We start from the raw sequence: 22373 nt of genomic DNA on the forward strand, positions 1-22373 counted from the left end.
ATTTGATCAAACTTTGACGCGTTTTTTTTTCATTTTATTTTCTATTTTGTTATCAAAGTTACTTTTGGTGGATTAGAGAAAGCTATGATTAATTAAATTGTATTAATTTGACCAGATTCACTGTAAACCAATGAAGTCGCTACCAACACCCTCCCCACCCTTTACCCCGAGAAAAAGATATTATTAAACTGTTTAAACTATTCATGTAAACATGTTTTATTTTATTCATTGTATTGCATTATTTCTCTGATACGTCTATTTTTTCTCGTTGATATATATCTTACATAGTTTAAAGGCTTACTCATAATAAACATTATTTTAATATAGCTTAATATATTCTTCTTTTCGACTTAATGTATTCAACAAATTGCGACAATTTATAAAATCCTAAACCTACTGATCGTGTATTTTTCAGTTTTAAACTAAAAAGGAAGTAAATTTTCGGTACAATGCACATAAAAAGTTTATTTATGAATACGGTGATATCGATTGATAAGTATTCATTCGTGTATTTTGAAATGATACCTATACTTTGATTTTATTTCCTTGGATATTATTGTCGGGTAAGTAGCATTTTGTGTAAAACTATCATCTTATCTTTGTTTTATATTTCCTACATTCTGATCCGACGAACAAGACTGTTAAAATATAGAAAAAGGAATCCCTAAAGAAAGTCCAAAGCGGCAAAACAGAAAATGTTAAGGCTTGGGTTTGATTGAGCCTGTTCATGTACGGTACTGTCAAGTGCTACCATTGATATAACCAGTTAAATACAAATCGTTTTGTAATGCCCTAGCTAATTGGCGATCGAGTTTAAAGGGTACGAGAAATGTTGCACTTCACATGATCTCAGATGAACCCCCTCATTTCATTCAGCCTGTGGTTTTATTTTATTATTAGTTTTATTTCTGCCGTATGTACCGTTTCCAGCATTTGTTTATTCCTTATGTGAGATGTTCTCTGGTTCTTGCATGTTCTCCACAACTTATTGTAAATTTCTCTTCATAACTCAATCGAAATAACGGAACACTATTCACAATAGATTAATTTATCGGAAGATATGAGTTTTTCCATGGACATGAACTCGTGAATCCAAGATCCGGGTCCGTCAACTTTTTGATCTAATGCTAAGTAATATAAAATATTGTCCGCAACACAATATGAGCTTGTTAAGAAAATATTAGCCTTTATGTTTTTATTAAAAAGCGATACAATGTGTGATGCAATTTCGACGAAACGTGATAGTGTGGCTGAATTACTCACACAACTAAAAAGAGGGAATACAATTACGGATAATGAATTGAAGGACGCAGTTGCTTATCACCAGTCCTTTGTTATGGAGCTTCAATCATACAAAGATATCGCCGACTTTAACCATGCAACACCAGTAAGTCCTTTCATGTTTGTTAAAAATAACATCCCTATGGCGCAGGATATCAATTCAATGAATTACGAATATACTGTTTTCCAACCAGAAGGCTATTTTTTTCTCTCTATATATATCATATTAATCCCTATAAAGTTTGCTTGTCAAGAACCACATAGAAGATGCTTTGATAAGTAATACATTGGGATAATGTGTCTAAAAGGAACTAATGCTTTGCGGAAATATGTATATCATAACAATGTTTTAGCACGACGAAGCGTATTTGTAATCTTCGCCTAAGTCATTATCTTTGGTAATTTTGGAACATTGGAATAAATAGAAATTAAAAAAAAAATGGTATTTTTCTTTAGAAAGCGGATTGCAGACAGAAAGACATACAACATGAATTAGATGATCTAAAAAAGGAGCATCAGATTTTGGGTCAAGAATTGAAATATTATCGTGACCAAGCAAAGCATGCGGAACAGACAAATGCCGAATCTCTAGGAAACCAAAGACATTTGGTATAAAAATTATCTCGTTATATATGTTTCAGATGTCAGTTATTATCGCGGTGTTTTATAATATCTTGTACATTTATCAACTTTTTATTCAATTATATAAAGAAAAAGACATTACTAATTGTTTGATTGTGACAAATCTCAAGTTCTCTGGTTAACGGAGAGACGCATTTTGTTAACGGTGATAAAACTAATATTGTCCGTGTTTTTATTTGCTTTGAGACAAAAACAATAATCTCGTAAACTAATATTTCAATGGCAAAATTGTGTATTAGTTGTGTAATCATATTATAAATGTGTGCCACAGTAAATTATGTTACAGACCAAAGGTAAAGAAGATCATGAGAATGTTAAAAGAATGTCCGAACATCTGACAGCTAAATTGAGAGAGTCCGAAACAGAGATTAAAAAATGTAAGTGTGCGTTGAATAAGCTTCAAGCAGAAAATGATGAGGCAAAAAATGAGATCAAAAGACTTACATTAGAACGCAATAAAGCAGTAAATGAGCCAGAAAAAGGTGAAGTATTGACAGAGCTTGAAGCCAGCAAGAACGCGTGTAGAAAACTCCAGGATGAGCTACATCAGCTAAAACTGGATCATAGTAAGGTACTTAAAAACTTTTATGATTACAAGAACACTGGGTTTGAAAGAAAAGCGACAAATGAAAATAAATATGACGAGAAAAAGAAAAACTTGGTTATACACAAGTCTCTAAAATAAAATTGCATAGTCACATTTACATTCATTCTTTATATAATTTACAGGCATTTGATTTGAACAGAATATACCATTAAAACTATTGAGTCACTTTCTATTTAGCCGTTCGAAAAGAAATTCCACATTCTAAAGTAAATTTCAATCTAAAAGACTATCGTTTTTATTGGATTAAAAGATACATGTACAGTTTATATTTCAAATTGCAAAACAGCCAAATTGAATATGCAACATTTATGAAAATGACTTTTATTAATTACTTATCGTTTCCAACGTCAAAATTAGTTTCATATTTAACATGTTAAGAGTCAAGATAAAGGACAGTCGAAAGCACTGGAAAAACTACGACAACAAAACGATCAACTTAACGAAGATAATAAGAAGCTTATGGGACAAATGCATGAATTAAGAAACAGGTTCGTACCTTAATATTCTTTGACTTTAATGCAAACAAAAACGATTTTATCTCTTTCGCCTGAACACCCAAACAATTTTCAAGCTTCTGTAATCCGTGCTCTTATTTTTGAGCTCTGTAATTTATTTGATGAATGAATTTAAAGAGATTAACCTTCTTACATGTGCTAAAATTACTGCAAATCAACTATATGACCTTTTATGCATGCTAAACATCTGATTTCATTGATATTTTTCATTGCTGATTTTCGAACAAACTTGTTATTAAACGATAAACTAAGCAATGTATTCATTTTTTAATTCAGATGCTTAATTATGTGCGCTTATAACTCAGTTGAATTATCAAAACGTATTATAAAGATAGTATCTATACATAAGAGAGCAAGCACAAATCAATTATACAAATATATTGCATACTTTGTTGCCATTTTTATAAAAAAAAATTGTGAAAATACTGATTACGGAGAAGCTTTTTAATCTACTCAATCCGTAAAATTATTTGAATGTACTTAATTAAGTATATAAATGACAAGATTACAAATAAGCTATTGTTAAAAGATATCCTTTGCTCAAAATTGATATTAAAAATTGCTACACAGTCTCTTCGTAAATATAAAATAAACATGTTTGACTTCACACAAAGACTATTTAGTAGGTATGTTATGTCTAAAATTATACACACCATGTTTGGTCACAATATGAATATACAGGATCTTTATTTAAGAAAGGACCCACTTTATTTGTCCCATAATAGGGAACACAGTTTCCCATACCTAGTTTATTCATTCTTTTATTCAAATTAGACTTATGTAGATTTCAATAAATTTCTTTGATTAAAATATTTACTCAACGATGAGAATAGTATATCTTTAAACAAAACATCTGAATACAATGTCAGTCATGATACTGTTTATTTTAGGCTAAGCGTGATAGCTGGACACAAACTTACAGACGGGAATCCTGGGATAGCAGATCTAAGTGATGCATTTAGACCAACAAAGATTGCCGAACATTTTAGACAACTTTACGATAACGAATGGACACGAGCTTTTGAGGAACATGAAGTAAAGTTCAAACATGAAGAAGAAATAATAGACTTCTTGGCTGGTATACTCAAGGTGTGTGTGTGTGGTGCATTCATGGTTATTTTTATTGATATATCATAATTCTCATGTTAGTTTGAATTGATGAATAACTCAGTTTTGAATTTTTAACACTCCGTTAATAAGTTTGAGTTTTCAAAAGCAAGATATTAATGTTCAACAGCGAACAGCATATAATCAGATTACTTTATATCACTTTAAACTATTAAACTTATTGTCATTCGTATAAAGTTTAATATATGCTTCCGTTGTCAGTGTGTAAATTCTGGACAATCGGTCAGCAATGAACATAAGAAAAGACACTTAATGTTTTAAACGCATTTTATATATTTATAAACGCATTTTATATATCTATAAATGGAGTTTACATATTTGTAAACGCTTTATGTTTCGACGTTTACAGGATATAGATCGGTTTTGCGCCAGAGCCGGGTCGCAGCAATTAGAAAACCTTAAGTTTTCTGCGAAAAGTATTATTCGAGATCCTGAGTATCAGCCGGATGCAATAGGAGAAAGAAAGGATAAGATTTTGGTTTGTATATTTCTATATGGTGTTCTTGCTTTTTTTAAGAATTTGCATTCTGTGGCTTACAAATACCGGCTTTTCTTTTCTTTTTATTTACTGTTAATATGAAAATTTTATGTTATAATACAAATGTATCTGTGTTAATGAAGTCTTGTTTTATTGGATGATATTTAATAACATCAAGTCTTAGGATGAAATAAAATAAAGTGTGGAGTAAAATCGAACCAAATAAATGCATAAAGTAGTACAAGTAGTGTAAAGTAAATTCAAAGGGATAAAAAATATCCTTCATTGTTATTATCTTCTTAACGTAAATGGTAGAGTGTTTTAATACCAATTAAAACTTATATACTGAATATGTTCTGTTTTTTGTTGTTGTTTTTTTTTGGTTTTTTTTTATTTTGTTTTTTTAATGAATTGTTCCTTTTGGGTTGATAGTTTGTAAAAGTAGGAGTAACTGTGATCTTTTCATGTATGTGACCAGAAATGTACCAATTCAGCTTGCATGACCAGTGCCCAAGAAGAACTTGCAGACAAACTACTCAAAGACTTTAGAAAGTCTCTTGGAATGATATCAAAGGCACCGCTTTTGATGGTAATTGTATCAAATTTAATTCTATTCATTATGTATTGCTACATGCTATATAAAAATCTTTTCATGCGTTTGACGTGATAAATGAAAGATATTCATACAAAACGCAGAGGAATTTACTGTAGTTTTGGTCCTTCGGGGTCACTATTAAGTGTTGAGAATTTAGAACCGCTAAAGCCGGTGCTAGGGGGCCTGAGGGATGTAGCACGTTTTCAATATCCATCATGTACATACTCATCAAACCGAGTCTTCTATTTTCTTGTAATTTTGTTGTGAATAATGCTTCCGAGCGATAACTTTGTTTCCAATATTTTTATACTTCACAACAGCAGGTGTCAAGTGCTGTGTTGCAGCTGTAAAAAGTTGCCTGACCTCACGTCAGTGTTGTTATATTTTTTTGATCCTTCGGGATCATTGATGCAAGCACTATTAAGTGTTGAGAATTCAGTACCGTTCAAGCCGGTGCTAGGGGCGTGAGGGATGTTGCACGTATTCATTATCCCTCATGTACAGACTCAATCAAACCGAGTCTGCATTTCTCTTGTAATTTTGTTGCGATTAATGCTTGCGAGGGATCACTTTGTTTCCAGTTTTTTAGTATCGTCAGTGACTTTTTTAAGACTTCTATTTAAGGCAGTGAAAATTATAAACATTTTGAAACTTCTACGATTTTATTGCAGTAAGTGATGAATGAAATGCAATATTTTCGAATTTATTTTGTAAGTGAACTTCAGACACAATTAATAAATACAACTTAATTTCGTATGGTCAATTATGAAAATCATTAGTAAATGATAATTGAAAGGAAAAAATTCGACCTATTCTATGATTGAAAATTGCCAACCAATAAGTACAAGCTTATTTTTGGAAGTTAAAAGGATTAAAAAAAGATAGCATTGTTCATCGAATTAATTGAAAGCAGTGCAGTGTTGTCCATGCTATTGATTGCGTAGGGGTAGTATTCTTTGAGCGTTGCTTTTATTTGCTTCTAAGTAATAAATAAGTGTACTAGTATCATTTATTTCATCTTAATGTCTTACAGATTTTTCGCCAAGTTTCTCCACTGATCAAAGACAAAATAGGGTCTACAGCTTCTGATGGGTTATATGATTTCTTAGAGAAAGCTTTTGAACTTATCTGGGTCATGAAAATGCAAGATCCACCAATGGAGTTTGTTTGGAGTAAACCTGGTGACAACTTTGATAAGAATATGTACACACATTATACTAGACGAGGAAGCAAGGTTTCTCAATGCATTTGGCCAGCAGTTGTCCTCCATAAAGCTGGGCCATTAATGTCAAAAGGTGTTGTGCAAGGAAATTAAGACTATCGAATTGATTCTTGTAGAAACGCATCAAAAAAATCATGGGATTCAATTACTAAAAGGATCCCTATAAAAAATCAATGCTTAGAAGAAACGAAAAATCAATTTTCATTAGTATGTAATATTTCATATCTTTATCTATATTATTTACAAATATCATAATATCATACAAATACAGCCGCCATGTATATATTTTACATTTTAGTTTACATGTTTACATGTCAGTTTTTTGTTGTTACTTTTGTTTTTCTTGTTGTTGTCGTTGTTGTTGCTTCTTGTTGTTGTTGTTGTTTATTTTCCTTTTTGCTAATGAATCAAATGTTGTTTTTTTTTGAAAATCGTATATGTCAATTAACGTGAATAAAAGTTTGGTGTTTTATCTATAATATATGATTGGGCTTCTTATTTAAAGCTATATGAATGTGGTAAAAGGTATAATCATGTAAAAGTGTAAAAACATGAAACATATTAATACATGTAAATCTATGATTTACTACAAGAGGCCATTAACAGACACGGTCAAACAGAGCCTGAAACATTTTCAGGTTAGCCGTGTTAGGCTTTCTTTAAGATTCTCACTTTATCTATTTTATTACTTTTTACTGTAAATGACTTTCATTTGAGTGAATTTGCTTTGGTTATGGACATTAGAGCATAAGGGTGAGACATATTAAATGTATCCAGGTGTTCCCAAATGTACATAACAAACATATGGTACGTAGAATTCATGCAAGCTTCACAAAATTTGGGGATCCTATAGATACGATTATAATGGGTCTATTACCCTTGCTTCATGTGCTTGTTTATAGACATTTGAATGTTAAGATAATTTTACTAAGCTAATATATAAACATTGCTCTTATATAGAGATGGTTGTTCAAAATCAATTTGCTTAATTATCCATTCACCTTTGACATGAAACAAATGAAATAAACTGCATCTTATCCATATCTTTTCAATTCTTTGTCAGTTAAAAGAAAAGCTGTTAACTTTGTTCACTGTTTTCAAACTTATACAACTATCAACGTTTTGTTCTGAAATTAAAGACAGCTCATCGCCCATTTTAGTGGTAGACACATATTTTACACGCATTTTCTTCTATCATATCGTTGTGGGAAATACGGTAGGGCCTCGAACTTACTCGAAGTACTGTGCTTTGTCTATATTATTGTGTTGGTCGGAGAAATGAAAACTGATGTTATACAGTCTAGCAGTGTTGAAATTTATTCTACACTTACCACATTGTACTGTATTCAGACTGTGATTTACACATTTTTTATTTAATCTTAAAGTATGTTCGACCCCATTAACATATTCTAAAATTATGCAAAATTATGAATAGAAAATATATGTTGATCTTTACCCACAAAACGCATAATATCACATAAACCTTCATGTAACTAGGCCATACAAATATTGAATATTTTACTTCACAGTGTATGATGCTTTCCAATTATTTTTATGGATGAAACGGTAGTTAACCACTGGCAGACGGAAATTTCAAGTCACAGAATAAGAGAGAATCTGTCAAAATAATCATGAAACAATTTGATTGCGAATATCAATCTGCAAAAATTGTATACTCAAATTTAACAATCTCACTGAAACTGAATGAATGAATGAATGAATGAATGAATGAATGAATGAATGAATGAATGAATGAATGAATGAATGAATGCACGTAGCATCTATGCCTACACAATACTGGTATAAAACGATAAACAATTACACTTAGCAGACAGGTTGTCCAGTAAAAGTTGTGAAATATTTAATATATGGTATGTAGATATTAAAACAGCAGTTTTGAAGCAAAAAGACTACGTGAGAGTAAATATAGAGGACGGTATTGACTAAGAACTGGTAGAAGGGATTCGGCTACCGATTCAATATGTCTGAATTGGGGTTAGCTTGTAAGGACGCAGGAAGACAGTTCCACAGACGGATACCTCTGGGGGAAATGGATTAAGAGTGACACTGTGTTTTACTTTAATTATGGTATCAAGCAGTTCAGGTTTTCGGTGGGTGTCTGGTCATGGTGGTTAACCCTTACAAGACAGTATTGGATTTTGTATAGCAAGGCCGTCGTCGATGGTCCGGCCGGTCCGGCCTTGGCCGGACCAATATTTTGGCCAAATATGAGTAAAAAAGACAAAACAAAAACAGAAAAAAAACACGCATCGCTGATTAGCAATTTGACACTTAATTGGCCCCTTATGCAATGAGCGGTAATATCAGAAAATGACTGGACACTGTTAATTGACCAGGTATTTGTAGGGGTCCTACGAAGTCATTTTGACAAATCAGAAAATATTACTGTTACTGTACCTGACTTTGAAATTTGTGTCAAAACAGACAGTGCTAGAACGAGCACTGTTCTCTGAGGTCATTTTGTTAAAGATGCCTGCTACTTATGTTATCAGCGATAGGACATTCTCGGCGCTCAAAAGAATAAAGACATATATACTTAAGATCAACAATGTCTCAAGTACATTTGAACAATCTAGGTAATGGTGTTACATATTCATAAGTACAGGACAGATTCACTCAACTTACGTGTAATTGCCGATGAGTTCATTACCACCAGAGAATTACGGCGATGTGTTTTTGGAAAATTTACATAAAATGAGACTCTGTGTTTTGTAAGATTATTGTGAACAAAATACAAGTTACTGCTAAACAAAAAGCGGTTATTGTTGACTCGTAATGTACTATTCTTCCATCATGGCATCGATTGTTATTTATTACATGCTTTTCGGTGGTTTATAGAAATATATCAGTGATATAAAACTGGTTATTTCACTGTTTGAAACAGTGAAATTATTTCACTGTTTTGAATTTAAACCCCTTACGTTGTTTTAGTGAAATACCAGCGTGCACAATACTGGTTACCAACTTAATGACGTGACGTCGTAAATTACGTCACGTTATTTTATTAGTTCGTGCGCTTTTCATTCAGTATAAGGTTTAATGTCTTTTTAAAAACGTTTCTTTGCATGTAATAAAAAGAAAATTTGTTTAGTATAGTGTAAGATTGAAATATATTTCACCTTGTGAACACCAAATGTTCATATTTCACTCGTGGCTGCGCCACTCGTGAAATATACCTTTTGGTGCTCACTCGGTGAAATATTTTCCGATCTTACACTGAACTTAACAAATATTCTCTATTTAAGCTTATACCATTGTGTGATTTATGTTAAACAACCTTGAATTTCACCCTTAAAACCCTTACGACGCACTTAAATCTGTAAAAAATCATTGACATATTATAATAACATGTACTAGCGACAGGCTGTAAACTGTGCCAAATATACGGGAAAACGCCCCTGAGAGCATCATAGAATAAAAAAATTTCCGGGGGAGCATGCCCCCGTACCCCCCTAGATTCTGGCTAAAACCTACCAAATAGGCCGCACCAATCATAAAATCGTGACGACGGGCCTGTATAGGAGAATATGTTACATCTCTGCTCTTATTTACCAGTTAAAATCTGTTAACATTTTATATACAACCTGGGACAAAATACGTATATGTTTCAGATAAAAAAAAACCTGGTGTAATTATAGTCGTTAAGTTCATTATCTGGCAAAATTGGTCTTAATTATGACTTGATCAATTTTATTAGACTTGGAATACAGAAAATTAATATATCTAGCTCTGTGATTTTATAGATTCGACATTTTTGCTAAAGATGCCTATATAACGGTGGAAATATGTTCTAACTGAGGCTTGACATAATGTTTTAAGCAGTTTCTATGACAGTTGTTTTTAAAATTTTAACATATTATTTTATAAATCTAACTGAGCAACTGTTAATTAAAATTTTGTTGGCTTTTGCTACCATGTCATATACATGTAGACCCTATGTGATATTATCCAGGATTGAATTTTCGTGACCTCATTGTTACACCTAAATATTTAGCAGCCTTAATTATTTGCTCTTTCTTTTTCAACTTGGGTGGTTCCATGTACATGAATATTGTATGATCGCCCTTAGGAAACGGTGCGTGCTGTGATATGCAGGATTTGATCCCCTTAAAAATCCATTTTGTTTCGTTCGATCCATTGTATTTAATTCTCTATGGACTAATTAAATCAGATCCCCAGTTTCCAAGGCTATCTGAATTAATGTAATTTGGTAAATTTGGTTGTAAGACAAATTATTGTGTCGTCAGTTAATAGTCTATGATTATATAAGTACATGTATACATACTGTTCTATATATTTTATGTTCTGAATAGTACTGGGAATTAAATTTAGATGTATTAGAAGGCAAAATTCCAAAAATGTTTTTAGAGAATGATTGTGCTTTTTGGTAGTTTTACGCACGTTTAGCACGAAATCGCCCTTTCTCGGCGCCTCCGTCAAACGTCGGATAAGAATAATAGCCAAGATACTCCGATTGGTTTCGCACACTGAATTTTGGTAGTTTTAACTGGATTGTTGTAAACAAAATTATTTTAAGATAAATATATAAAACTTCACTATGCCTAAAAACAAAATAGGTGAATAAGTTCATTGAACAGAGGATTTTCTTTAAAAGTTAAGAAAATTCTAAATACTACCACGGATTTATCATCCGTGATACTACATATCCGAACGTTTTGTAGTTGAGGCTATTGCGGGAAAAACCGATAAGGAAAATAACCGAGGATTCCGTAAAGTCATCTTGGCACAAATTGCAGGATCTCGTGAATGACTGACGACACACCAAAAGAGTGTTTGTTATTGAAAGAAAAAATGCCTAACATTAAAGTTTTTAGTGGGAGTTCACATCCTGATCTTACCCAGAAGATTTGTGACCGCCTTGGTATTGAGTCGGGTAAAGTGATCACCAAAAAATTCAGCAACGGAGAGTGCAGGTGCGATTTCTTCACTTGTGACCATCATAAATTTTTGTAACCATGCCAAAAATAGAATTTATCAGGTCAAAGACAACGAAAAAGAGCATATTCTATTTACTTATGTTGTGTCATTTCATTATGATATCATCAAGGCATTTGCTGAAGACGATGATATAATTTTTTATTTAAAACTAAAATTGTTAATAATCATCTATATGTTATCTATGTCTGCATCTATTGGGGGGCAATACACAGTTTTCAAGGCTTCTCGGCAAACAACTGACTGCGCCACAATCAAAACCTCACACACAAGTCTGTAATCACACACCTGAAATAAATGCATTTCATATTTAACATATATATATGTATCTCACAGCAAACAATTAAAAATACATGTCCACCTTCTAGTTTTCTGGCACACAGCCCTGTGTTTTTCATTGTTTTGGTCGCGAAAATCAACGACAAAATAAGCGGATTATCCCTATTCGCAAAATACAACAATATATTAACGTCAAAAACTTAAATCACAAGCTATAGTGTTTCTTCCTTCTCAAACAATGCACAATCTGAAAATAACATCCAAACGGGGTGCCATCCACCTACTTTTTTCACTATTCTAAGTCTTCTGCAAACCCTTTAAATTGAAGAGCTGATTCACCGGCTAGCTCCAGAAACCACACGTTCGCATCCGACAGGTACTCTCTCATAAAAACAAGGGTCAACGCCACTAAATTCAATTTTACTAAATAACTGAAACACAATACTAGTCATTGAAACTTGAAATATAGTAACTATAAACATTTAGAACCTCAAATATCCACTTCAATTTCAAAACTGTCTCTTATTTGTGAATTCCACCCTGGCCAATTCGAAACTAAACAGCCGAAACTGTGTACTGCCTCCTTGACTATGGCATAATTTTATTTCTATAGATTTCATTGTGATGCTTTAAGACAGCATGTCATCTGACACTCTAATTTGTCACTAATTTCTCTTCATCTCTAATTTTATGGGCTGGTGAAAATGTAGTGGAATATTTCCATACAATGGTTTGAATGATAGTGCCTTGAATGATTTTAGTTTAACTACTGTATAATTAGTCAATTATGCCTTGTTCTCATATTTTCGGGGGTTCTCATATTTTCGTGGCGTCATTTCCGGTCGTGAATGACAGCTAGTGCGTTTGATTAGACTCTCCAAAAAGCAGTTGAGTTTTCGCCGACACTTATTTCTATCAATTACTACCGTTAAATAAATGTTGAATGTCAAAAGATTTTCATGTTCTTTGTCAATGTCATTTCAATTATAATTATTTCTTTTCTCATTTTCATACGTTATTTTCAACTACACAGCAACAAAAAAGAACCTAAAACGTATCTTCGCCTAAAAATTCATCACCGCGACTTATGCCTAACTTAAACCAATGTCCCGAAATATTTTGAGTGCAGTATAGAATTTGAGCGCGTGTAACGTAATTAACGAAACGAGGCTATCCAATCAAAATCCCTGAAAATATGAGACAGCTTCCGAGCGACACAGACTATCGATAGTGAAAGTAGAAAGATTAGGATTTATTATTGAAATAGTTAATTTTCGTATTTTAAACGGTTCCTTTTTTGTTTGTCATAGTTTTAACTTACTGCTGAAGTTTTTTGTCTTCCACTTACTATTAATTTAAAAACGGTGGCTTAAATTTAAAACGTTAACCCCCCGAAAATACGGGTCAACGGCATAATTACTTCAAATTATGGTTCAGAACTGTAAACTATTTAGGTGAGCAAATGTGTAAGGAGAATGCCCTGTCATCATGAAGGGACGGACAGATGATTAAATACCGTTAAATGTCCTGCTCTGTGATTTTGACATGTATGTATTTGCCATTTTCAATTTTTTTGGTGGCAAAGCAAAACTACAGATTTGGCTCAGCAGTGGAATAACAGATGAAAGATAAACATATTTGACTTGATATTAGACTACAACTATGTAAGATCAAAGCCAAGATATTTTTTCTATTTCAGTGTTGAGATAGGAGAGTCTGTGAGAGGGGAAGATGTTTATATTGTACAGACAGGCTGTAGTGAGGTGAACGACATGCTCATGGAACTTCTGATTATGATCAACGCGTGTAAGATCGCCTCTGCCTGTCGGGTCACTGCTGTCATGCCATGTTTCCCGTATGCCAGACAGGACAAAAAAGATAAGGTCTGATGTATACATGTGTTTTCTCCAAAGCTTATTATTATTAAAATTATATATTTTGTTGCTTATAAGCATGAATTTAAGTTACTCTTGAAATTATATAATTTAATTATTGAAAACCATCCAGTTATTAAATGATTTTAAGGACAGTATTAAAACAGTTTCACTTGGTCAGTTAAATAGTAAAGCTTACTGATTTGATTTCCACTGCATTTAAAGAAATAGAGGATGATTTATTTTGGAAGAAGACTTAATTAGTTTCTATTTGACTTGTTGAATCTACTGGACAAGGACTTGTTGAATCTACTGGACAATTCAGGTCATTATTGTCTGGAATGTATAGTTATAGGATTTTGTGTATTGAAAATATATTATTTTTTTTCAACTAATTATTTTGATCTATGTTTACAGAGTCGCGCTCCGATCTCGGCTAAGTTAGTTGCTAATATGTTGTCTACAGCTGGTGCCGATCATATCATTACAATGGACCTACACGCTTCACAAATTCAGGTTGGTATTTTCTTTAAATGTCTGAACAGTTACTAGTAACTTTATTAAGAAAGAAAGCTGCTTTTAAAAATGAAAACAAACTCTTTGCAAAAATATATATTTAAACTGTGTCGAAGAGTATTCATTCAAAGACATGGCTGTGATTTTAACAAATATATTTTGGAGTTGTTACAAATTTATTATCTAACTAAATCATAATTTAGCTTTCATTCTTAGAACTTCATTTTCTTAAACAGATTCTAGTCATGTGACCAGTGCAGACTGAGATCAAGTTGCACGTCCATGCCATCTGATTTTAGTTTGCACTGTAACTCTTCACTTCATATACAGACTTTGTTCTTTTTGGGTTATTGCCCTTTGACCTGCATTCAAATGTCACTGTGTACAATGGATAATTGTGTTATCCTAATTTCTGTCTTGTTTGACGGCCTGGGGGGATTTGGCATTTTGTGACTACTTATTTCTTTTTTTTCCTGCAGGGATTTTTTGACATTCCAGTGGATAATCTGTATGCAGAGCCAGCTGTGTTAAAATGGATCAAAGACAACATACTGGAGTGGAGAAATTCTTGTATTGTCTCCCCTGATGCTGGAGGGGCAAAGAGGTCAGTACATGAATTGTCTCCCTTTACTAAGTGTCCATTATACTTTATTATATATGTTTAAGTATTACTGCCTCACATGAAACAAATTTATCTCCCCTACAGATACTTAACTATATTACTGTTTACCTCCTATTTATTGAGAGGTAAGTGCAAAACAGTTGTAATTCTTTTGACATAAAGAAGTAGTTGCACCCCTTTCATATCAAGTCCACAGCATGTAATATTGTTAGTTTTAGCGATTCCAGAAAACCGTGTCTATTCTAGAAGGGGGGATAAGTGGATCCACTCATATTTTTGAGAATTACCCCCTATTTTTTCAGAGGCAGGAGGAAAATTTTACGTAGGGAAAGCAGGAAAAAAAATCAACAAATGCAATAAATTCTCACTTTCCATTAAAAATCTGTTTTTCAAATCCTAGAATAGACACTGAGGCCATCCTTAAAAAAATGTTTGTTTGCAGTAACCCGACCCAGAATTTTCATGGTGGGTAGGTAGGTCGATTTTTTTTTTTTTTTTTTTTTTTTATTATTATTGAACTGTACTCCCAAATAAACATGGAATTTCAAAATGCTGGACAATATATGCTTTGATAATCTGGTAACAATTAATAAATTGATAACTGAATTCTAATCTAATAAGACCTACATTTTATTTCTTCTATTAACCTTTAAAAGAACAAAAACAAAGCACACTAGGCATAATTTTCTGATTCCAAAAAAAAATTTTTCATCCAGACCATGAAAAAAAATTTGAGTAGGGGCAAATTTTGTGAGTCGGTCGCGTTACTGCAAACGAACATTTTTTTAAGGATGGCCTGAAAAAATGGTTCTTTTGTTGTTGAAATATTCCTGTACAAAATAATTTTTATACATGCCTAGAAACCATTTAATCTAGAATTAATCTGCTTTTTAGAGTGACTTCCATAGCAGATAGACTGAATGTAGACTTTGCACTCATCCATAAGGAAAGGAAGAAAGCTAATGAAGTATCAGCAATGGTGTTGGTCGGAGACGTAAAAGGCAAGATCGCCATACTTGTTGACGATATGGCCGACACTTGTGGTACAGTTTGTCACGCAGCTGAAAAGTAAGACTTGACTAATGCTTTACCTAGATGTAACCCTTGTGTTATTAAATTATTATGCTTTGACTGTGAAATGGTCCATTTTAATGAGACGGGATTTTGATATTGAAAGTAGGACTTGGATAAAACTGTGATGACTGTTTAATAGCAAGCACTTGTCTTGCTTTGAATTAGGAATTTTGAGAGTCATTTCCATATATTTTACGCTTAAGATAAAATAAAAATCTCTCATTATTCTGTCATCTTCATGACATTTGATAAAGATCTTTTACATATTGGTGCTGCAGTTATATTTATCTTCACATGTAAAAGAGTCAATTCATCGAAATTAACTCTTTATATTGAATTTTTCATATTTTGTCAATTATATTGTATAGAGTATTGACCCTAAAAATGTCTGCCACTTTTGGAAAGGGAGGTAAATATTGTATAAATTTGGGACTATCTATTTCAAGAGTAAGTGTTATTTATATTTATGGTTCAAATACTGGCTGAGGCTCAATTAAACTTGCACAAAAATCTGTGGATACAATTGTAATCCTTACTGCGATGTTTCCAGGTTGTTAGAAGCTGGTGCCGTGAAAGTTTACGCAATTTGTACGCACGGTATCCTCTCCGGACCTGCCATATCTCGTATAAATAACTCGATGTTTGAAGCAATGTGTGTCACCAATACAATACCTCAGGAAGAACGAATGAAAGCAGCACCCAAAATAACAGTAAGTCTCGGACCTAATATAAATTTATGATGTTTCTTATTTAACCAAAATAAAGGGAAAGTAAATAGGGTTTTCTTAAATAAAAAACATATTCATTATTGCACATATATTGAAATTTAGAATTTAATTATATATCTTGACAAAAGATACTGGCAAAATAGATGGTGTGTTTAAAAAATAGGACTTTTATGTTTTCCAACAAAACTGGTTAAAAAAAAATTTTTGTTGCGAGGTTTAGTGTTAGATTCTCAGGTAGGTTATACCATTGGTATGAGAGTCTTAACTTGCTTACAACTTAGTATCAGAGATGATAATTCTTGAAGTGGTCTATCGTCAAGTATTGTAACGACATGACTGTTAGGGGTATACAGTCTGCTTAGGTAAGGACCCTACTGGAAATAAGTGCTTGCACTTTCGTAGGTTATCCTTGACCACCCGGTCTAAAGAAAGTCAATCAATCAAAATCAATAAATGATAGGTTGTTCAGGGAATCATTTTATCATTCAAACTTTAATCCTGTTACCAGCAAAATATCAACTTGACTCATACGATTATTTGTGGCAACAGAGAATGAGTACCAAAATCCTATAAATATGAGGTCAGGCCATTATGGCCAATGATTAAGGTCACTGACATAAAATAATTTGCTCTTATAGCTGTAGGATGGATTTTTAGCTCACCTGTCACAAAGTGACAAGGTGAGCTTTTGTGATCGGTTTTTGTCCGCGTCCGTCCGTCCGTCGTCCGTAAACTTTTACTTTAAATGACATCTCCTCATAAACCACTAGGCCAATTTCATCCAAACTTCACAGGAATGTTCCTTTGGTGGTCACCTTTAAAAATTGTTCAAAGAATTTAATTCCATGCAGAACTCTGGTTGCCATGGCAACCGAAAGAAAAAACTTAAAATATCTTCTTTTAAAAAACCCAAAGAGCTAGAGCTTAGATATTTGGCATGAAACATCATCTAGTCAGTGTCTACCAAGTTTGTTCAAATAAAAGCCCTGGGGTCAAAATTGGCCCCGCCCCAGGGGGTCATTGATTTTCCCTATATGCATATAGTAAAACCTTAAAAAATCTTCTTTTAAAGAACCCAAAGAGCTAGAGCTAAGACATTTAACATGAAACATCCTCTAATGGGTGTCTACCAAGTTTGTTCAAATAAAAGTCCTGGGGTCAAAATTGGCCCCGCCCCAGGGGGTCATTGATTTTCCCTATATGCATATAGTAAAACCTTAAAAAATCTTCTCTTAAAGAAAGAACCCAAAGAGCTAGAGCTAAGATATTTAGCATGAAACATCCTCTAATGGGTGTCTACCAAGTTTGGTCAAATAAAAGCCCTGGGGTCAAAATTGGCCCCGCCCCAGGGGGTCATTGATTTACCCTATATGCATATAGTAAAACCTTAAAAAATCTTCTTTTAAAAAACCCAAAGAGGTAGAGCTTAGATATTTGGCATGAAACCTCTTCTAGTCAGTGTCTACCAAGTTTATTCAAATAAAAGCCCTGGGGTCAAAATTGGCCCCGCCCCAGGGGGTCATTGATTTTCCGAATATGCATATAGAAAAACCTTAAAAAATCTTCTTTTAAAGAACCCAAAGAGCTAGAGCTAAGATATTTAGCATGAAACATCCTCTTATGGGTGTCTACCAAGTTTGTTCAAATAAAAGCCCTGGGGTCAAAATTGGCCCCGCCCCAGGGGGTCATTGATTTACCCTATATGCATATTGTAAAACCTTAAAAAATCTTCTTTTAAAAAACCCAAAGAGGAAGAGCTTAGATATTTGGCATGAAACATCTTCTAGTCAGTGTCTACCAAGTTTGTTCAAATAAAAGCCCTGGAGTCAAAATTGGCCCTGCCCCAGGGGGTCATTGATTTTTCCTATATGCATATATAGTAAAACCTTAAAAAATCTTCTTTTAAAGAACCCAAGGAGCTAGAGCTAAGATATTTAGCATGAAACATCCTCTAATGGGTGTCTACCAAGTTTGTTCAAATAAAAGCCCTGGGGTCAAAATTGGCCCCGCCCCAGGGGGTCATTGATTTACCCTATATGCATATAGTTAAACCTTAAAAATCTTCTTTTAAAAAACCCAAAGAGGTAGAGCTTAAATATTTGGCATGAAACATCTTCTAGTCAGTGTCTACCAAGTTTGTTTAAATAAAAGCCCTGGGGTCAAAATTGGCCCCGCCCCAGGGGGTCATTGATTTTCCTATATGCATATAGTAAAACCTTAAAAAATCTTCTTTTAAAGAACCAAAGAGCTAGAGCTAAAGATATTTAGCATGAAACATCCTCTAATGGGTGTCTACCAAGTTTGTTTAAATAAAAGCCCTGGGGTCAAAATTGGCCCCGCCCCAGGGGGTCATTGATTTACCCTATATGCATATAGTAAAAACTTAAAAAATCTTCTTTTAAAAAACCAAAAAGCTAGAGCTTAGCTATTAAGCATGAAACCTTTTCTAGTGGGTGTCTAACAAGTTTGTTCAAATAAAAGCCCTGGGGTCAAAATTGGCCCCGCCCAGGGGGTCATTGTTTTTCCTTTTATGTATCTAGTTAAAACATAAAACATCTTCTTTTAAAAAATCTTAAAAGCTAGAGCTAAGATATTTAGCATGAAACATCTTCTAATCGGTGTCTACCATTTTTAGCTCACCTGTCACAAAGTGACAGGGTGAGCTTTTGTGATCACTTTGCGTCCGTCCGTCGTCCGTCCGTCCGTAAACTTTTACTTTAAATGACATCTCCTCGTAAACCACTAAGCCAATTTCATCCAAACTTCACAGGAATGTTCCTTTGGTGGTCACCTTTGAAAATTGTTCAAAGAATTTAATTCCATGCAGAATTCTGGTTGCCATGGCAACCGAAAGAAAAAACTTTAAATATCTTCTTTTAAAAAACCATAAGAGCTAGAGCTTAGATATTTGGCATGAAACATCTTCTAGTGAGTGTCTACCAAGTTTGTTCAAATAAAAGCCCTGGGGTCAAAATTGGCCCCGCCCCGGGGGTCATTGATTTTCCCTATATGCATATAGTAAAAAATTAAAAAATCTTCTTTTAAAGAACCCAAAGAGCTAGAGCTAAGATATTTAGCATGAAATATGTTCTAATGGGTGTCTACCATGTTTGTTCAAATAAAAGCCCTGGGGTCAAAATTGGCCCCGCCCTGGGGGGTCATTAATTTTCCCTATATGCATATAGTAAAAACTTAAAAAATCTTCTTTTAAAGAACTCAAAGAGCTGTGGCTAAGATATTGAGCATCAAACATGTTCTAATAGGTGTCTATCAAGTTTGTTTAAATAAAAGCCCTGGGGTCAAAATTGGCCCCGCCCCAGGGGGTCATTGATTTTCCCTATATGCATATAGTAAAAACTTAAAAAATCTTCTTTTAAAGAACCAAAAGAGTTAGAGCTAAGATATTTAGCATGAAACATGTTCTAATAAGTGTCTACCAAGTTTGTTCAAATAAAAGCCCTGGGGTCAAAATTGGCCCCACCCCGGGGGGGGGATCATTGATTTTCCCTATATGCATATAGTAAAAACTTAAAAAATCTTCTTTTAAAGAACCAAAAGAGCTAGAGCTAAGATATTTAGCATGAAATATGTTTTAATGGGTGTCTACCAAGTTTGTTCAAATAAAAGCCCTGGGGTCAAAATTGGACCCGCCCCGGGGGGTCATTGATTTTCCCCTATATGCATATAGTAAAAACTTTAAAAAATCTTTTAAAGAACTCAAAGAGCTATGGCTAAGATATTGAGCATGAAACATGTTCTAATAGTTGTCTACCAAGTTTGTTCAAATAAAAGCCCGGGGGTTAAAATTGGCCCCGCCCCAGGGGGTCATTGATTTTCCCTATATGCATATATTAAAAACTTAAAAAATCTTCTTTTAAAGAACCAAAAGAGTTAGAGCTAAGATATTTAGCATGAAACATGTTCTAATAGGTGTCTACCAAGTTTGTTCAAATAAAAGCCCTGGGGTCAAAATTGGCCCCACCCCAGGGGGTCATTGATCATTGGGGGGGGGGGGGGGGGGGGTTGGGGGGGCCTATATACAGGTGAGCGACCTCAGGGCCATCATGGCCCTCTTGTTGTTAAATTAAGGGCCCTTGGGTTAAAAAATTGGCCCGGCCCCGGGATCATTGATTTTCCTTTTATGTATATAGTAAAAACTGAAAAAATGTTCTGTTAAAAAGCCCAATGAGATAGAGTTTAGATATTAAGCATGAATTATCTTCTAGTGAGTGTTTACCAAGTTTGTTCAAATAAAAGCCCTGGGGACAAAATTGGCCCGCACAGAGGGTGTGGGTCATTGTTTTTCACTTTATGTGTTTAGTAAAAACTTAAAGATTTTCTTAGAGCTAGAGCTTAGATATTTATCATGAAACATCTTCAAATGGGGATCTACCAAGTTTGTTCAAATAAAAGCCCCTGGGTTAAAATTAGCCCCGCCCCGGGGGCCTATATACAGGTGAGCGATTTCAGGGCCATCATGGCCCTCTTGTTTAATTTTCTTTAATTTTGGGGGAATGAGGGAAATCTACCTAGCTAGCTTGAGTGATTTTATTGGATGCCAACTTGTGCCAGAAATATTAAATGTGGGGCACCAAAGGCCTCCATATAGAAAATTTACCATAAAACTTTACATTTTTGTTTGAACCACAAAATCAGAATCAGAATTAAGTGTTGTGCTTGTTATAATCAAAGATAAAAATAGAAATTTTGAAGATCTCTAGGTGTGTATACATTTATGTATATGAATATTTTTCTATTTCCAGTGTTTGGATATTTCTATGATATTAGCGGAAGCAATCCGACGTACACACAACGGAGAATCGGTTTCGTATCTTTTTAGTCATGTCCCAATGTAATTCATTCATCGTGAGAAGGAAAAAACTAAGAATATGTGCAATCACAGGTCACCCAGGATAAAAAAAATCTCAAATGTGGACATAGATCGTTCATTTATTATCTACATAGAACTTAATGAAGGTCCTTTTATTGTAAGATATAGGCCTAATAAGTTGCAAAAGATATAAAAACTGTAAAGTGTCAATTCATTATGACTTTATTATTCATGGAAATGAATCTATTGTCGCAATTTGTTTGGTTTTGCTAAGTAATTACATGTTTAGATAAAGATTCAGGGTAGAGTGTTCAAAGTTTGGTAAAATGAAAACAAAGTGGAATTATGAAATTTATTCATTTTTGCGATTGACTTTTTTGCCCACTAGCATATAAAATTTTCATGTTTGTTCATTGTAAGTTATTCATCTGATAATTTCAACTATATTTGGGTAAAATTAGTGGAAAACCATGTGAAATTAAGTTGAGAATTTTTTATGCCACCGCAGCATCTGCGATGCGGTGGCATATAGCGATTCACCTGTGTGTGTGTGCGTGTGTGTGTGTGTTTGTTTGTTTGTTTGTGTGTGTGTGTGTTATATAGATTATATAGTGAACTTCAAAAATCTTCTTGTGAAAAACCACTGGTCCAATTTCAACACAAACTTGGCAGGATTGATCCTTGTGTGAAGGGCGTTCCAAAGTTGTTCAAGAATTTCATTCCATGCAGAAAATCTGGTTGCCATGGCAACCAAAGGAATTATAAGAAATAAATTTAAAAAATCTTCTTGTAAAGACCCAAAAGGCCTAGAGCTTAGATATTTGGCACAAAGCATTGTCTGGTAGACATCTACCAAGATTGTTCAAATTATAGCCCTGGGGTCAAAATCGGCCCCGCCCTGGGGGTCATTGATTTTCACTATATGACATATAGTAAAAACGTAAAATACCCTCTTGTAAAGACCCAAAAGGCCTAGAGCTTTGATATTTTGCAATAAGGCATTG

At 33.8% G+C, this 22373-nt stretch overlaps 2 protein-coding genes across 2 annotated transcripts; both read left to right on the plus strand.

Moving 5' to 3' along the window:
- Positions 1 to 490: 490 nt before the first annotated feature.
- LOC132717247 (golgin subfamily A member 5-like) lies at positions 491 to 6588 on the plus strand. Its single transcript, XM_060700680.1, has 9 exons — positions 491 to 563; positions 1207 to 1387; positions 1738 to 1890; positions 2210 to 2494; positions 2909 to 3018; positions 3936 to 4134; positions 4523 to 4651; positions 5130 to 5240; positions 6280 to 6588. Exons 2-9 carry the CDS (start codon positions 1214 to 1216, stop codon positions 6559 to 6561), a joined length of 1443 nt encoding a protein of 480 aa, XP_060556663.1. The 5' UTR covers positions 491 to 563; positions 1207 to 1213; the 3' UTR covers positions 6562 to 6588.
- Positions 6589 to 11180: 4592 nt separating this feature from the next.
- Positions 11181 to 21724, plus strand: LOC132717251 (ribose-phosphate pyrophosphokinase 2). The gene is made up of 7 exons (XM_060700686.1): positions 11181 to 11423; positions 13424 to 13607; positions 14016 to 14114; positions 14594 to 14718; positions 15631 to 15804; positions 16361 to 16520; positions 21302 to 21724. Exons 1-7 carry the CDS (start codon positions 11257 to 11259, stop codon positions 21392 to 21394), a joined length of 1002 nt encoding a protein of 333 aa, XP_060556669.1. The 5' UTR covers positions 11181 to 11256; the 3' UTR covers positions 21395 to 21724.
- Positions 21725 to 22373: the final 649 nt, after the last annotated feature.

The sequence above is a fragment of the Ruditapes philippinarum genome, unplaced genomic scaffold (genome assembly GCF_026571515.1).
Source record: "Ruditapes philippinarum isolate M1 unplaced genomic scaffold, ASM2657151v2 ctg4875_1_1_1_1, whole genome shotgun sequence".
In the NCBI taxonomy this organism is placed as follows: Eukaryota; Metazoa; Mollusca; class Bivalvia; order Venerida; family Veneridae; genus Ruditapes; species Ruditapes philippinarum.

Bases quoted from the DNA above. Each gene is read 5' to 3' on its own strand.
- LOC132717247 (XM_060700680.1), top strand. From the start codon at position 1,214: ATGTGTGATGCAATTTCGACGAAACGTGATAGTGTGGCTGAATTACTC. The intron at 3,019-3,935 runs GTTCGTACCTTA...TGTTTATTTTAG, and splicing joins ATGCATGAATTAAGAAACAG to GCTAAGCGTGATAGCTGGAC. The intron at 4,652-5,129 runs GTTTGTATATTT...GTATGTGACCAG, and splicing joins AAAGAAAGGATAAGATTTTG to AAATGTACCAATTCAGCTTG.
- LOC132717251 (XM_060700686.1), top strand. From the start codon at position 11,257: ATGACTGACGACACACCAAAAGAGTGTTTGTTATTGAAAGAAAAAATG. The intron at 11,424-13,423 runs GTGCGATTTCTT...TTTCTATTTCAG, and splicing joins TTCAGCAACGGAGAGTGCAG to TGTTGAGATAGGAGAGTCTG. The intron at 13,608-14,015 runs GTCTGATGTATA...CTATGTTTACAG, and splicing joins GACAGGACAAAAAAGATAAG to AGTCGCGCTCCGATCTCGGC.